This window comes from Copadichromis virginalis, linkage group LG23, assembly GCF_057382275.1.
Source record: "Copadichromis virginalis isolate Kocher_CV1m ecotype Utaka linkage group LG23, C_Virginalis_male_GT1.1, whole genome shotgun sequence".
In the NCBI taxonomy this organism is placed as follows: Eukaryota; Metazoa; Chordata; class Actinopteri; order Cichliformes; family Cichlidae; genus Copadichromis; species Copadichromis virginalis.
The window spans coordinates 16,167,768-16,181,452 of record NC_140639.1 but is presented as its reverse complement, the minus strand read 5'-3'; the positions used below and the strand labels follow the sequence as shown (position 1 = coordinate 16,181,452).

The window sequence follows — 13,685 nt, the reverse complement described above, 5'->3', positions numbered from 1 at the left end:
AAACTCAAAGCTCTTATCAAAATATATTTTATTCTGCACTTAAGTTTCACTGATCGGACTTAAATGATGACACATGAAAGTGATGCGAGCTGCAGAGAAAAACAAAGATGCTCGGGGAGCCCATCGCAGGCGCTGCCGGGCTGACTCTGTGGCACAGACCAAATCAGGGGGACCCTGCCCGTGTGACATGTTGGGAGGAATTTCAGTACTTGAATGCTTTGAGTACAGGAAAGTTAAAAACAAAAGGAACAGGTACAAAATATCAGACTTTTAACACTAATGCATGAAAACCGTCAGCCCAGAAGTAGAAATTTATTGTAGAGAAGAAGAAATGAGTTAATTTGCAATTGTACAAACTTTTCTCAGAGGCAGAACTTCTCCTCGAGGCAGGTTTGGGTTTAATTAAACCTCTGAAGTTGCATTCATGGATGCACTTTTTTTGGCCAATTAGGATTTTGGTGGATTTTACCTCGAATGAGTTCTTTGATTCGGAGGTTTAACTCGAGTATTGAGTTATAGTTGTCTCAGCTTTTATAGGTGTTTTCCAACTGTTACCCAGACGCACAGCAGGTGCCCAACAGAGCAGCCATGTTGGTTTCAATTTAAAATCTGGGAGCTTCTATGCAACAGAGTTGAGAGCTGATCGTGCGTTTCTCTCGTGGCTCATTCGTCAGTGATGTGAAGCGGCACGATTTCACGTGTGCAATAACACGCACACACAAATATAACTCCATACTCGACCGCTGACCTGCGCCTGGAGCGACTCTCTCAAAGAAACATCTGTGTGACTCCCAACTTTATCTGGCTCAATTTAAGAATTACAATCTCGTGTTTAGTGGACTTTCAGGAGACAGCGATTCAGGGACAAAGCTTCCCGAATGGATTCAAGCAAAATAAAATAACTTTTTTTTTATTAAAACAAATTTAGTGGTGATTTGCTCCTGGGAAAACGCTCCCCAGGCAAGGTGCCTTCAGAATGACAGCTCAGCTCAGAAAGCTTTTACATTACAGGGTCAACCTTTACTGTTTGCATCAGAGTAACAAAAAAAAAATCTTTAAAATTTATTCAACATGGAAATTAACACTGCCAATAAATCAATTCACATTTTTTTTCTTCAGCTCTACAAAGAAATTACAAAAACTTTAAATTTGTCTTTAAAAGAGTATAAAACGTCTCGTCAGCAGGGACCTTCGGAATAAAATCTAAGCTGAATTTTTGGTGCATAAAACCAAGAATGACGATGAGAGGGCAGATGAGCAAAAAATACACTAAAGATGCAGCGTCATGTTTTACTTTTAATTCACCAAAACGGTCACGCTGTGACTTTTAGCCATTTGTTTGTGTCTGGTTTGTTTGTCCTTTGGTGCCTCTAATAAGTTCCTAACGCACTCGAGTGCGTTCTGATCCGCGCAGACAGTTCGTCCCTGGTCTTCTTCTTGTAAAGGGTCGCTCTGAGCGGCCCTCCGCTGCCTGCCGGGGAAATCTGAGTGACCATATTTAAAAAACTGTTTAAAAAAACCCTAAAGTTTCAATTATAAAAATATTTTAGGGACTTTTATGAAGTTACTGTTTGAATTCAACCAAGACAGCAAAGCCAAATAATTACTGTTTTCAGAACCAAGCTTGGAAAGCCACAACTGACCTCGCTCACCAGGTAGCATGATCAGATCGAGGCGGTATCCAAAGCTACTCCCTACCACAGACTTTCTGCCAGTTTCTTATCCTGAAATTTCTACTTCACGTAGTCCACCTAACAGTGGAATTATACACACCGTGCACAAATGCCGGCAACAGCACTGGTCACTTGCGGATTTTCAAAAGTCTCATTTAAATTTAATGTGAAAAGGGCCCGTGGTATGCGCACACTTCCTGTTAACAGTCAGACTGATCGGTGTTTGAAAACGGCCTGTTTACATCAGCGTCACTGGTACCAGAATAAAACTAGCTGAAACAAGTAGCTGCACAGCTAAACTTGCACACAATCTAACTTTAATTCTTCAAGCTAATGAAAATGGAAACTTTTCCATTCTGGGATCATCTTCCACGTTTAACTGTGTAACACTTTACTCTGGTTTCTTTGGCTCGGCCCTCTGCAGGTTTTTTTCTTGCCTCCGGCAGCACAGACACTGAAACGTGATGCCGAATTTTCTCACTCTTTCAGTCTCAGACAGCTGAAGTTGAATCCAGTTAGAGATGTTTGCAGTCTTAAAATTGCCAAATGACACCTCGATAACTGTGTGTTTGAGTTGGAAATTCCTGTTGCTGTTAAGTTTCAAAAAACTGAAGGCAACAGAAAGTTTTGATCAGCGGGGTAAAAGAATCCTGACCCGTTTTAAAGCGTGTTATCAATGCCATGTGCCTGCATGGAGGCACAGAGGGGGAACTAGAGTGTGTCTATGTATTAAGAACTGCATTTAACCATGAGGCCTACTCCCAGCTGCAAGTGGAAATCGCTGAAACACATGAAGAAGAAAAAGCCTTCGCTTTGCTGCACTGTTTGGAAATCGTGGCGAGGACGCTGCTCTTCGTAACGGTTGGGTGTGCGTGTTTGTGTGTTCGAGTGTGTCTGTTTTGTGTGTCTGTCGTCCTCCTAAACCTGTAAATCCTCACCAAGCCCCCCTCCCGCCCCGCCCCTTCCCCCCGAAGATAGAAAATATAAAAACATTGAAACGAGAGTTCTGAAATTTAAAAAAAACTAAGTGCCATCCTATTTTTGTGGTGGAGATATGTCCGCACGATGAGATCCGACTAGTAACAAAGATCAACACTTTTTTCATACTTTTCATTTTGATGACGATGAGCATGGTTTAAAGATCGAAAAAAGCAAAACAGCTTCCAAATTTTGGTACATATACGGATCTGTAACTTCTTTTTTTTTTTTTTTTGTCTATCAGTTTTGTTTTTTGTTTTTTTTGTTTTTTGTTTTTGTTTTGTTTTTTTCTTTTTTCGCCGTGTCCCTCCTGCATCTCTTTAAGAGTCTGCGCAGACAGAGAGGGCCGCTTCCATCAGCACGTTTATCCATCTGTGTCTGTCCGTCTGTCTGTTCACCCCTGTGTCTGGACCTGCTGTGTCGGGTGCTTGCTTCCTGTTCCTGTTCCCTGCTTCCTGTTTGTCGGTGGGCGGGGCCGAAGTCGTAAGCGTGAGCAGTACGCAGGGCAGGGCAGGCAGGGACAGTCATTTGGCTATGTACACATTCATGGTCGGTCCATGGCTTCCAACAAACGGCAGCACTATTTCCGAAGGTCTAATACACACACCTGGAACAGAGCAGAGGTCCATCCGTTAGACTGAATCGATCACAAAAAATCATTAAAAAACAGTCGTGTGTGGACTTACAGATCCGTCTGATGCGCTGGCTCCCACTTTATCCCCCGCTGCATTCCAGCAAACCTCAAAGATTCCCCCTGTCCCTCTGTAACTGTGGACTAAAGCTCCCGTCTGCAGGCACAGTGCAAACAAGCATTATTTTAATCTAACTACTTGTTGTATTTCAGACCTTCGAACAGTACATACACCGTCCTCCTCCTACCTGTGTATTCCAGATGTGCACGCATTTGTCAAAGGAGCCGCTAGCCAGATGGCGCCCATCAGGGCTGAAAGCCACGCTGTAGACGGGCTCCTGGTGTTTGGTCAGCGTGTGAATACAGATGCCTCTATCCACGTCCCAAAGACGGACGGTGGAATCAAATGATGCGCTGTGGAAGGAGGGGCAGGTTCATAAATATCTCACATTGAGGGGAAAATGTGAACTGCGGCTTTCACTTTGGCAGAAACTGTAACACGTTTCACTCTCCTGTGTTAATTTAAAACCCGAGTGCTTTGTAAAACTTGGAGTTGATTTAGCTCGGAAACAACACAGTTCCATATGGACAAGCTAATGCTGAGTCAAATATATGTTTATTATTAGCTAGTTAGCTCATTAGCTAGTTGCACAGCAGATGATTCTACACTGATGACGGATGTGAGGCAGTTCAAGTGTAGAGAATAAAGCACTAGTAAAGACTAGAGAAGCGTTATATAAACACCAGCCCATTTTAATTTGAATGTGTATACTTTTAGCTTTCTAAACTGAGTGTCAGAGGTGTTGCTCAGTCAGCAGCGACATGTAGATAAACCAGACAGTATTAAAAAGGCCGTGCACACAATGGATCAGCTGCCACAGGCAATAGCAGGCTGTTCAACACACCATCATTTCCATTTAAATCAATGTTTAAAATCAAGTCTTGTCAGAGCTGAAGTGTCCTGATGTGTCCTTAATTACTTCTTGGGTTTCTAACACACACACACCTGGCTAGCATGAGGTTAGCGCTGGGATTGTTTGTTCCAGGGCCAGTGGGACTCCATTTGATGGTGTAGATTTCTTTGCTGTGTGCCTGCAGGTCGTGGACACAGGCGTCCTGCTTCATACTCCAGATCTGAAGAGAAGCAAAATCCCAAAGAAAGTTAAAAGCTTTCTATTTTAGTTGAACTAATTATTAAAATTTAACCATTGCATTCAAGAAGCCTACAAGAACGTCTTAATGGTTAGAAAGTTACTGTAATGCCTGAATGCTGATTTATAGCTCAGCTGTTTCCTAAATGTTTTAATCTCTTGTCATCATCATCAAGTTCTTCATTTGGAAGTGAGGAGCTGCAGCGATGCGACTCACCTTCAGCGTCATATCATCTGAGCAGGAGGCTAGGAGGTTTCCTGTGGGATCCCACTTGATTGCATTTACTTCGTTCTGGAAGCAGAGAGGAGACGAAGGTTAGCTAAAGCATTATATATGTGAGCGGTGTGTTTTGCTTTGGGAAGATGCACATGAACACAAATCTACTCACTGTGTGTCCCTGGAATGTTTTAATGGGTCGGTCCTGCCCCAGTTTACAGACGTGGATGCACATGTCTGTACTACAGGAGGCGAACGTGTTGTTACTCTGCCAGTCCACGTCAAGTGCCGGAGCTGTGGGCGGATGGAGAGAGAAATATTAGACAGGAACAAAAAAATTTTTTAGTTTTGTTGTGTGTCTCGTCTGTTTACCTGAGTGGAAAGGAAACTGTTGTTTGGCTTCTCCTGTATGGGCATCCCATATGATTGTTGTCTGTCAGGAGACATGTACACTTAGTGTGAGTGCAGTAAAATATTACCTCGTGAGACAATAACAAACTATTCTTAAAGTTATTTCTCGTTGGAGCTGATTTACAGGTTTACCTTGTCTACGCCTGCGCTCAGGATAAAATTGCCTTTTTTGTTCCACTTAAGGGCAAAGATGGGACCTTTGTGCTGGCCAAGAGTACTGGCCAGGTTACCTGTGGAGCACAACAAGAGAACAACACGTGTCAGCTTTAAATGCAAAAAAGGATTTAAAGGCCTGAAAAGAAATACAGTGCAGGGGAAAAAAATAACTGCATTCTGTAAACCTGCCTCTAGATGGAAGCATTGTTCAAGGATGAACTAAAGCATGTGGCAAACTATTCACGTCACAATTCCCAAAGCATTCCAGCGATTACACCACATTAATAAGTGTGAATGTAACATCAATTAAAGCCATCTCACCATCTTTTGTCCATATTCTGGCAAAGCCGTCATAAGAGCCCGTCGCTAACAGTGTGCCCTCGCTCTGCCAGAGAGAGAGAGAGATGTTTCCATATAAATGAGAGCCTGATTTCGACACATTTACTGACCCAAGTCCTGTTCTTCAGTTACAGTATGTGTCCAAATATTTCAGATCGAATGAGCGTCAGCTGGTGTTATAACAGAGGTCTGTTTTCTCCATCAGCGTGGATGCTTTCCAGGAAATTTCCGACTCTGCCTTTGGCTCTGGTTTATGTCCCAGAGGCTGGACTGAAGGAAGAATGCATCGTCTGATAACTCCAACGGTTAAAATACTCAGCACACGCTGACAATTCAGGACTTTGCTCTTTATATCTACCTAAATGTTGTCATTTTATAAGACTGTTAAAAAAACAAAACTGTTCAGTACCTTCTTTGGAAATGCTTTAATAGGCCTCGAGGATTTCAACACCCTCGCCACAGTCTCAATATGGTGACTGATCTGGCTAGTAAGACTTCCTGGATTTTGTGACTGCTTAAAGTTTTGGTTGATAGAGTGGGTGTGGGCATGCTGTCTTGCTGGAGCATGGAGGCCAGGCCAAAGTGACTGGAGAAACATGCGCACATTAAAAAAACCTGAGTTTACTCTGTAAAGTTCGGTCAGCTGCTGCCATCCTCTGCGATCACAAATAAAGACACATGGGGCAGTTCCGAAAGCACCAACACAGGCCTCCATGTTTTACTGATACTTCCTTTCTTTAAGTTCTAATTGAGCAGTCACTACAGAACAACAATATCCCACCTGAAGCTAATGCACTGCCATGGCAACATGCTGCTTTTGCCAGAGTCGACTGATGCAACGTAATAAAAATGCACTGGCGTGTCCTGGTTGAACAATAGCACTGACAGGCAGCTGACGATGCTTAGGTTTCATCTATGATGCTGATTGGCTAATCCCACTGCTCTCATTAAATGGCTGGGATTGTGACTGCATTACATATTACCTGATAAGTAGGCGAGGCTTAAATGCTCGACCCGAGGCAAATGCTCATAGGCAGAAACGTTCAAAAAACATGAGTGAATGAACCATCCATCTACTGCCACACAACAGTGGTGACAATCAGCCTATTTCGTAAAGTAGCAAAATGCACAGCAGGAGCCTTAAATTAAAGTTGATAGTGGATTCTTTTTCTTTCATATATCTTTTTATATCTTATCTAACATCAAACGTTATTACTACCACACTCTTGGAGGGCACTGCTGACAGGACTGTGCGTGGGGTGCAGCCTGTGCTTAGCCTGCTTTTGTTTTAGGATGCATATCTCGTGCTGAGGTGTTCACAACAATAAGCGTTAGCAACAAAAGTGTGTCTCTGATTCTTCAAAAAGGGGTTTAAAAATGACACCAAACTACCAGAATCCTTTTAGAAAACACATCAAGCAGCCCTTTGAAATTCGAAAATATCCCACAAACTTCTCGAGGTTACAGATTGTGACTTAATCCACACGAGCAGGGTGATTCGTGTTACATTCGGTGTGTTTGTGTGCCTGTGTGTACTCACATTCCAGTCTAGTGAGGTGACGTCTTTGTTGCTGGGGACATCTTGTCCTCCCTCTCGTATGCAATGCCTCAGGACCAGCTGTGTGGAGCTGCTTGTACTGTTCTCACTCAGGTTCCAAATACGAGCCGTCGAATCGCCAGACCTGAGACACACACACACACACACACACACACACATCAGACTGCCATCTGAAAAAGTAACCTACAACATTGCTTTGTACAAATGATATGTAAGGATGTGCTATAAAGATCTCTGTAATAAATCTGAAGCATCACTTTATTGCTCATGTATGGGCAGAACATCTGCGTTAAGTGTTGATGTGATCTTGACTGAAATTAAAATAGGGTTGTGCTGCACTTTCATGTAATACCAAGTTGTACCACCAGATGGTGCACTGAGACAACCAGGCAAGTCCTAAGACTACATTCAGGTCAAACTGGCACTAAGCATTAATTCATGTTTAGTCTCTTTTTTCAGCTTGTTTGCTTCATGACTTGAACATTAACGTTGTACAAAAGTGGAAGCAAGGCTCACCCTGATGCCAGCAGATCGCTGACTGGGTTCCAGGCACAAATAAAGACTTCTGACTCATGGCCCCTCAAGACCATGGCTTTGTTCTGAGGGATCTCTACATCGCCGTCCACTTCCATCAGGTCAGCATGATTATCTGAACACAGTTGATGGATCAGGCATGAAAAACCACAAAATTCAATGAGTGAATACATAAAAAATGTAATAATATTCCATCATTTTAATTAATAACATAAATACAAGTCTCTGTTAAAAGAATTCCCCAATCCCAAAAATCATACGAATCATTTCGCTCACTTGCTAAGGCATGGGCTCCATTCTCCTCCCCATTGGCAGTATTCTCTCCATTCTTGGCATTGCCAGCGATAGTGCCCCCAGTGGTCGACGCCGGCGCTGAAGCTGCAGCCTGCTGCTGGGCCATTTTGTCCCGGTAAGCCTGCTGCCTCGTCTGAACGACATCCGGCATCACCGCATCGATCAGGGACAGGGACTCAATGGGCCGGCCGTCAAATAGCGTGCCGTCCTGCGGAGCCAGAGAAGAAATCGGGTTGGAGCGGAAACACAGAGGAAGACAAGAAGCTGGTGAAAGAAGCTGACAGGCTTCTGTCTATATTACATTTACAGATTCCCTTTGATATCAGATTAATATGGGAATGACATCCTGATAGTCCGTTTAAGAAAGACTTGAATTATTATCTGATGTTAAAGGGTCTTTGTTTGTGTCCCACCTCATTTATGCTGACTTCAGCCTCCACGTACTGCAGGCCCTTCTGGATGATGCTGATCAGGGCAGCAGGGGGAACCAGAGCACCATTGATGTTGGACTGGCTAATGTGGCTCTCTATGCCAAAGGTAAATGCTGAGTGGGAGAACCCTAAAGAGGAGAAGAAAAGAATATTAGTAAATAATACTCCCTTTGATTTCAACACAGTGAAGAACTACAAGTTGTGGCGGTTTTTTCAGTCTTAATTGCCTTTTAACACTTTTTTTATAAAAGTCAACCCTTTTTTCCTTAAGTTTTTGTGGTGATGAAAGTTACTGACCCTCCGCAGAGTCGACGTATTAATGAAGAAAATGCTCGACCTCTGACTTGTTAGTAACATGTTTGTGAAGTCGTTGCTGTTGGAGAACAAGAACTGCTGCGTCACAACCGCATGACCCCCTGACCTCTGTCAATCTGCAGGTAACATCTAGACCTAAATAGTGGACTGACCTACTGCTGAGATGCTGCGTTCACGGGAACTGGTCAGACATACAAGGCTTTGTTTATGGCTGCCACTGACATGTAGGCATAAAAGTGCTTTTGTACAAACATGGTGACATTTAAAAGGTATCCCATAAACAAATGGAATGATCTAATCCAGACATCTCCGTCTTTCTGTTCTGATGTACATCCTCTCATTAAGATATAAACGGTAATAGAAATGTTAATATTGACCATTTATGTTTGAGTAAATTTTAGCTACCCGTGTGTGGAGAAACAGGACAAAAGCTTTGACTGAAGTTAAATCTCATAACCATCAGCTCTCTTGTAATGATGATTTATCTTCATTCATTGTTGGACTATAAATACAGAACAAGAAGTTTTGGCTCAGGGTATCAGTTATCCATATATCTGCTGGCTGCAACGTTGGCCCCCAAGGCAAAATCTGAGAACACAAATCCAGAAATACTTGCCAACTAATTTCATCACCGCCCATATTTGCTTAAATGTAAGAAGCTGTGGATATTTTTCTGTTATCATGTGATTATTGTTAAGCTCATCCCTCATTTGGACAGCTGGTCACCCTTTTAATTTTAGAGCTGGTCGAATTACTTCTCCTTCTCTTAATAATATTTCTCAAAACCTCTGATTCATTAGTTGTAGATCCACAGCTGAGACGACTCTCATCTGTGTACACAACGAGTCTGATCTCAACAGGTCCCACTCTTTGCAGCCAAAGTTTTCCTCATCACTCGGCAGCAGAGCAGTTTTGTTTAAGTCTGCCTTTGTCTACATCCTCAAAGTGTTGCCTTCCAACAGATCGACTCCAGTTCAAATATATCTGATCAACCATCTAAATGATCATCCTTATGATGGTCCATAACTAATCTGTCATTTCTGCTGTGATGTCTGTAAAACGGTTATTCCAGATAACTTCTGCCTTTACTTCAAGTCAGGACCAAACTTATATAAAACGAAATGCAAATGGCTCTTAATGATCTTACTATCTACCACATTGCCAATTAACACTAAGGCAGCATTAAGGGTTAAAACCAGTCCAAATTATTTCCGCACCAATTGAATGATGAGTGCCTGTTTTCCCCGGTGTTAAAGTTCAACGTCCAGGCATTCAAAAAAAGAGGATTTAGAAGAGGTGGAAGTTAGCGGTAAGTTAGCTAGCCGTTTAACATCTAGAGCTACGTACCAGGTACTACGTACCTGAGTGACTAAATACCAGCAAAGTTTGGGCGGTGGGCGAAGTTGGGCTAGTTGACCTGGTGTCTAGCTAGTGCTGTGGTTAGACCCATATAAACACACTGGCACAAGGAAGACACTGCATGAAGGTTAAATTGTTCTCAATAATGGACAGTGACAAACACCATCATAGAACAGGAAGAAGATATACACAGATAAAACTTCAACCAACAGCACATCTGGTCCGTCTGCAGCACGAGGTCATTAGCATGTTGCTATGTAGTTTGGTTTAGTTGCCATTTAGACAAAAAAACAAAAATTGCAAAGTGACACTATTCAGTTAGTGTGTATTTGGTGTTTGGGACACCAAACTGGGGGCTCATCTTATAGACTTGCTGCACATAAGCAGTAAAAACAAACTGTAGTGGCGCAGAATGTGAGGTGACCATTTTTTGTCTCTTTTTTGACAGACAAAAGCTGCACATTAAAAACTGTGATCGATACATCGCTTAACAAGCTAAGGGCCTCCTTAACCTTCACCGCTTTTCTCCTGGTTTCTCCTTGTTTCCCTAAATCCATACAACACAGGTGGTAGGCATGATGTTATTTCGACCCATCTGATTAAGCGATGGACAGACACCGGTCCGGCTGTATGATTCATTCTGACTGTGTGATGACGTCTGTCTAAAACGCTGCGGACAGCCTGTGCTGTTTGTCCTCTTTTAAGCACTCTTGTTTACAATGGCGTCATTATATTCTGCTTTTAAACAACAAGCAGCACCACACTGACCGTGTTGTGTATACAAAGTGACAAAGATGACCCAACAACCTGACAGGCAGCTCGGGCATCTGCTGACTACCCTACCGCCTATAGTACGACAAGGAAAAAAGAAACTGATTTCTCGTCTTATAAATGTAATGAAAACAGATCCTGAAAAAAAGGATTAAATTCCACCCAAACAAATAAATGATTATATAGCTTAGAAGAGACGATTTTTAGAAATATCACAAACTGTCTTCTTGCTCAATTTGTGTTTAATTCAGTCCCTTCTTTAAAAAAAACAACAAAAAAACATGATAAATTGTTGATGATAATTACTTTTTTATAACAAACTTTTAAAGAGTACTGTTGATTCATACAGCTCATTTTAATCATCATTAGTGAATAAAAACACACATTTGTTGTGATGAAAACTAAGTCTGTTAATGAAAACTATAATGAGCCATGTTGGTAGAAAAGCAAAGAACTATTACAAAAACGATAAAGCTTTTCATGAAGAGGAGAAGAACTGGAGCTGGATACCTGACTCCTGTAGGTATCTGTAGACCAGGAAGTTGACCTCATCACTGCTAATGCTCATCTTTACTCCTGTTACACCATGAGGTCAGCACACACACACCTAGCCTGGAAAACAGAGAGAGGTTCATCAGTGAAGGGGAAATCTCACCAGTTATTTAAGCTCAAACACAAAGTCAGTTTACAGCTGATGTTACTGTGGAAAAAGGAAATTACTGTAGAGCTTGCGCATGTACAGAGCTTTAAACTGGACCTCCTCGATCACACTTAATCACGTCACTGGTAGCAAAGTACATAGCCTACAGCTGCCTCAGTGCACAACATGATCACATGACCCTCGTCTTGCAGGACCTCAGATAAAACAAAGTAAGAAAGAAAGTTTAGCACCAGCAATTTGATTACATTTTAAAAAGCAACAATCACATTGAGGCACTGATTCATGTATTTACTGAGAAATAGAATAGAATAGAATAATCCTTTAATTGTCCCACAAGGGGAAATTTGGTTGTAACAGCAGCCAAAAAGACACATATACAAACAAACAGTACACAGAACAGAAACATACACAATTTTTTTTTCACATATTTACATTAAGGACAGTGGTTACTATATACAGAGAGTACTGTACAGTTATTAAATTAAAATAACTACAGGTAAGAGGCAGAAAGCGTGTCTACATGCCTGTGAGTCAAGACATCTGATGGAGTGTCATTGTTTTACTGTTTGTCTGCATTTTAGTCACTCTGGTCGTGCTATGCTCATGAGCACTCTAAGTGGCTTTTACTGTTTAATATTTTATCTGATTATGTCATTGTTTGATCATTTATGTGCTTCTGACTTTGCTCTGTGCTTAGATCCCTCTGCGTTTACGCTTCTTGTTTGTGCCATCAGCCTGCCAGGGATGAAGAGTAGCCTGTATGGCTAAATGTATGGCACACTGACATCATTAATTAAAACAAGCACAAAATTGACAAAAATAAAATAAAGGCTGCAGCTTATATCTTAACAACAGGCAGATTAAACACATGCTATTGCATTGGTGCTAACTAAAGCTGGACCAGCAGTCTGTTTAGTTTACATCAGTTGACGTCTTTATTTTTTCAATGTGATCCAGACCATGCTGGCTGTACGTTAATATGTGTTACAATTACTTCTCAGTTGGTGTTTTATTCACAGTGTGCCCACACCCCAAGCTGCTCTGTTCCCTCTGACCACATATTTAACATCTGATGCAGTCATCTGGGCACCGGCCCACTACAAACTACTCGACTGAAAAACACGAGCGGGAAGGAAATCAGCAGGACAGAAACACTTCTGCTGGTAGGACTCCTTTCGTGTGTGCGCCCAAGCACATGTCACATGATTTGACGTTGCCTTTGTGTGTGAACTAATATGGCTGGGAACCGCAAGTTTAACAACTGCGGGGTTAACAAGTGCAGAGAGCCGATTCCAAACAAGGACCAGTTCAAAGCCTGTTTCCCCCAGAGAGTAATCAGGCCTGGAGCTCCTCGCCTGCAGCACCCCCACCCGCCTCCCAGCAGGAGTCTCTCTGTGCATTTAATGGTAGTTAAGTGATTGAAACTCTCCTGGGTACTGTGGACACATTTCTTTTCAGAGGATTTTAACCTTGCGTCATCTGGAACAGCTCAACATCTCCGTACACTGAGCAGTGGTCTTAGCATTGCTGGATGCTGAGCTGAGGGAGGGGGGAGAAGTTTCCTTTAATGACCACCTGATAAACCGGTCGCAGCGACGAAAAATAAGACACAATTACACACTACAACTGTGAAACATCAGTATTGTAGTTAGGGCTGCCACGATTTGTCGACTAGTCACGATTACGTCGACTATCAAAATCGTCGACGACTGATTTAATAGTCGACGCGTCGTTTGAAGCTTTGTAAGATCACAAAAGACGCAGGAATAAGTGGCAGGATTTAAGAGTGTAATAACGGACTGAAACAGAAGATGGCAGCATTGCATGTACAAGGATGTCAGCTACCATTAAACCCCGAAGAAGAAGAAGCAGCAGCTGTGTCCCAGAATTCATAGCGAATTATTGTTTGGCTTTTTTTTTTTAGTATTTTATTTGTTCCTGAGTAAATCAGTTTGTCTGAGATTAAAGTTATAGTTTTTAAGCAGACAACTGATTATCAGAAGTGTGAGATGCTCCAGAATATACTCCAGTGTCCTGTTATATTTTAGATAGCAAGGAGTTTATTAAACTTCACCGAAACAATCCGCAAATTTCATTAAAATTTAATAAACTATCATCTTGTCTTTATTTTTAGTTAGCACAGACCTTAAACACTTAAAGCTGTAAGCTAATGATAGTTATATAAGAGCAGATGCTGCTGGTGCAA

At 42.0% G+C, this 13,685-nt stretch overlaps 1 protein-coding gene across 2 annotated transcripts in view; it reads right to left on the bottom strand.

The window, feature by feature from the left end:
* Window positions 1-11: 11 nt before the first annotated feature.
* The window catches only part of tbl1xr1a (TBL1X/Y related 1a), a 51,127-nt gene continuing 37,453 nt past the window's right edge, over window positions 12-13,685 (bottom strand). Inside the window, exons 1-15 of one of the 2 annotated variants that reach the window (XM_085449724.1) lie at window positions 11,539-12,769; window positions 11,329-11,430; window positions 8,356-8,501; window positions 7,925-8,150; window positions 7,631-7,763; window positions 7,097-7,238; window positions 5,539-5,602; window positions 5,194-5,291; window positions 5,023-5,083; window positions 4,823-4,944; window positions 4,651-4,725; window positions 4,289-4,416; window positions 3,531-3,696; window positions 3,338-3,439; window positions 12-3,258 (exon numbers count right to left, since the gene is read on the bottom strand). In XM_085449724.1, coding sequence (XP_085305850.1) covers window positions 3,232-3,258; window positions 3,338-3,439; window positions 3,531-3,696; window positions 4,289-4,416; window positions 4,651-4,725; window positions 4,823-4,944; window positions 5,023-5,083; window positions 5,194-5,291; window positions 5,539-5,602; window positions 7,097-7,238; window positions 7,631-7,763; window positions 7,925-8,150; window positions 8,356-8,501; window positions 11,329-11,386 — 1,548 coding nt within the window. In that variant the 5' untranslated portion in view covers window positions 11,387-11,430; window positions 11,539-12,769 and the 3' untranslated portion in view covers window positions 12-3,231. Of the gene's footprint in view, window positions 3,259-3,337; window positions 3,440-3,530; window positions 3,697-4,288; window positions 4,417-4,650; window positions 4,726-4,822; window positions 4,945-5,022; window positions 5,084-5,193; window positions 5,292-5,538; window positions 5,603-7,096; window positions 7,239-7,630; window positions 7,764-7,924; window positions 8,151-8,355; window positions 8,502-11,328; window positions 11,431-11,538; window positions 12,770-13,685 lie in introns of those variants that run through there. The other variant, XM_085449723.1, reaches the window with a different exon arrangement.